Here is a 1,530-nt window from a genome sequence, read left to right as displayed (position 1 = left end):
ATGCAAATATCAACAGGGTTTCTCCAATGACTTTATTATTCGTGGCAGATTCCGTGGAAACTCGATTCCCGAACACCTGTGATGCCTCAGCAATTGAGGCGAGAATCAGCTGTGACCATTCCATCCGGCGATGTTCAGCTCCCGCTCTGTTCCGAACCTGCAAGGAAGCTTGAATTTAGGGATTAATCGGAAGCATTTATGCTCCTATGATTTCCCGCCGAGAATTAGAGGAGCGATCAAGCATTGTGCGGGTCAGAGGGGAGCTTTTATTGCTCAGCGGCCCCATTTGTACAGTATATCGCAGTTCAGATCACAGTATTCTTAATGTAATTCTCGAACAATGGGCCGATCTTGTTGGTGTCCTCGATCGGATTCTGCTTCACGTAGGTTATGAACTGTCTCCGGAGACGCGAAAGCTCCGGTAGAGTGATTCTTCGATTGACGTAGTCGACCGGACTTTTCAGAACTTTATCCACGGTTTCCTGCGTCAAACGGTCGAGATCGTACAGGAAATTGGTTGAAAGATGTGGTTGCTGGAAGGAATAGGAGTCAGCGTTTCGTAGTACATGAGCGACTCAGAGCATATGCGAGCGTAGAATTCGATTCGGATGATAGCGCTTCCAATCTGGATAGTATTCTCAATCTCGGAGGTCAAGACTCTTACTGCCATGGTCGCCTGATTTGGCGTTGGAGCTTTTCTGCCGAAAAGCGCTGCGTCCACTTGTTCGAAAGGGACATCTTGTTCCTCTTGTACAATTATCAAGGGTGAGTCCCACCGGTTCTTGGGGTCGGGATCTTCATATCTGAGGGCACAGAACGTCTCAGTCTAAATTGAATTCGAGGCGAGAATCAAGAGGGATGTATGGATCTTGCTTTTCATGGACATTGCTTTTCTCACCTGAGAATCAAGGGGTCAAATGTTTCTCTGGAGTACTGATCCTTTTGAGGGCGATCCGAATTCCTCGGCCATGCGCTCCCGACATTCACCGGCAACGCATTGAGTAGTTTTAACGGACTTCGAGAGGCAGTACAACTCATACCTGCGTGAATGAATGAAACGTCTCACAATCAAACGAATGTCGTCTCCGAGAATCGCGGATCACGGAATGCATACCGAAGAAACTCGGCGGGGGAACGGAAACATTCAGCGTTCGACCTCGAAATTTCATTCCAAGAGATTGACACTCAGAAAGCCATCATGGATGTCGGATCAGGAGCCGATTCTGCAATATTCGATTTGCGAACGCCGGGGAAGATACAGCATCATTTTGTTTGAGCCGTAGAAAGCAATGTCACCCGTGAGCTGAGGCTCACACGATAGAAAACTGAGGCGATATTCACATTACCGATAACCTTTGATGTAATGGCCAGCATCAAATATCAAAATCGAGTCGCGACTCAAGTTTCGCTGAACCTCAGACATCAGGCGACCCCTCAGCTCCTTTTCCTCCTTCGAACTCCATGAAGACTTTGTTCCTGTCCTAAATTTCCGCTTTCGGAGACCGGCATGACCAAAGAAGAAGAGGAGTT

The 1,530-nt window shown here is 47.8% G+C and overlaps 1 protein-coding gene across 1 annotated transcript; it reads right to left on the bottom strand.

The window, feature by feature from the left end:
• Positions 1–305: 305 nt before the first annotated feature.
• Positions 306–1,476, bottom strand: LOC100902872 (protein KTI12 homolog; the record flags this gene model as incomplete). The annotated part of the gene is given in 5 exon segments (XM_029110624.1): positions 306–533; positions 665–803; positions 899–961; positions 963–1,040; positions 1,347–1,476. Coding segments are annotated over 5 exon segments (638 nt in total), but the record flags the coding sequence as incomplete, so codon positions are not given.
• Positions 1,477–1,530: the final 54 nt, after the last annotated feature.

This window comes from Galendromus occidentalis, unplaced genomic scaffold (genome assembly GCF_000255335.2).
Source record: "Galendromus occidentalis unplaced genomic scaffold, Mocc_1.1 scf7180000076928, whole genome shotgun sequence".
NCBI lineage: Eukaryota > Metazoa > Arthropoda > Arachnida > Mesostigmata > Phytoseiidae > Galendromus > Galendromus occidentalis.
The sequence above is the reverse complement of the archived record's forward strand: the minus strand, read 5'-3'. Positions and strand labels throughout refer to the sequence as shown.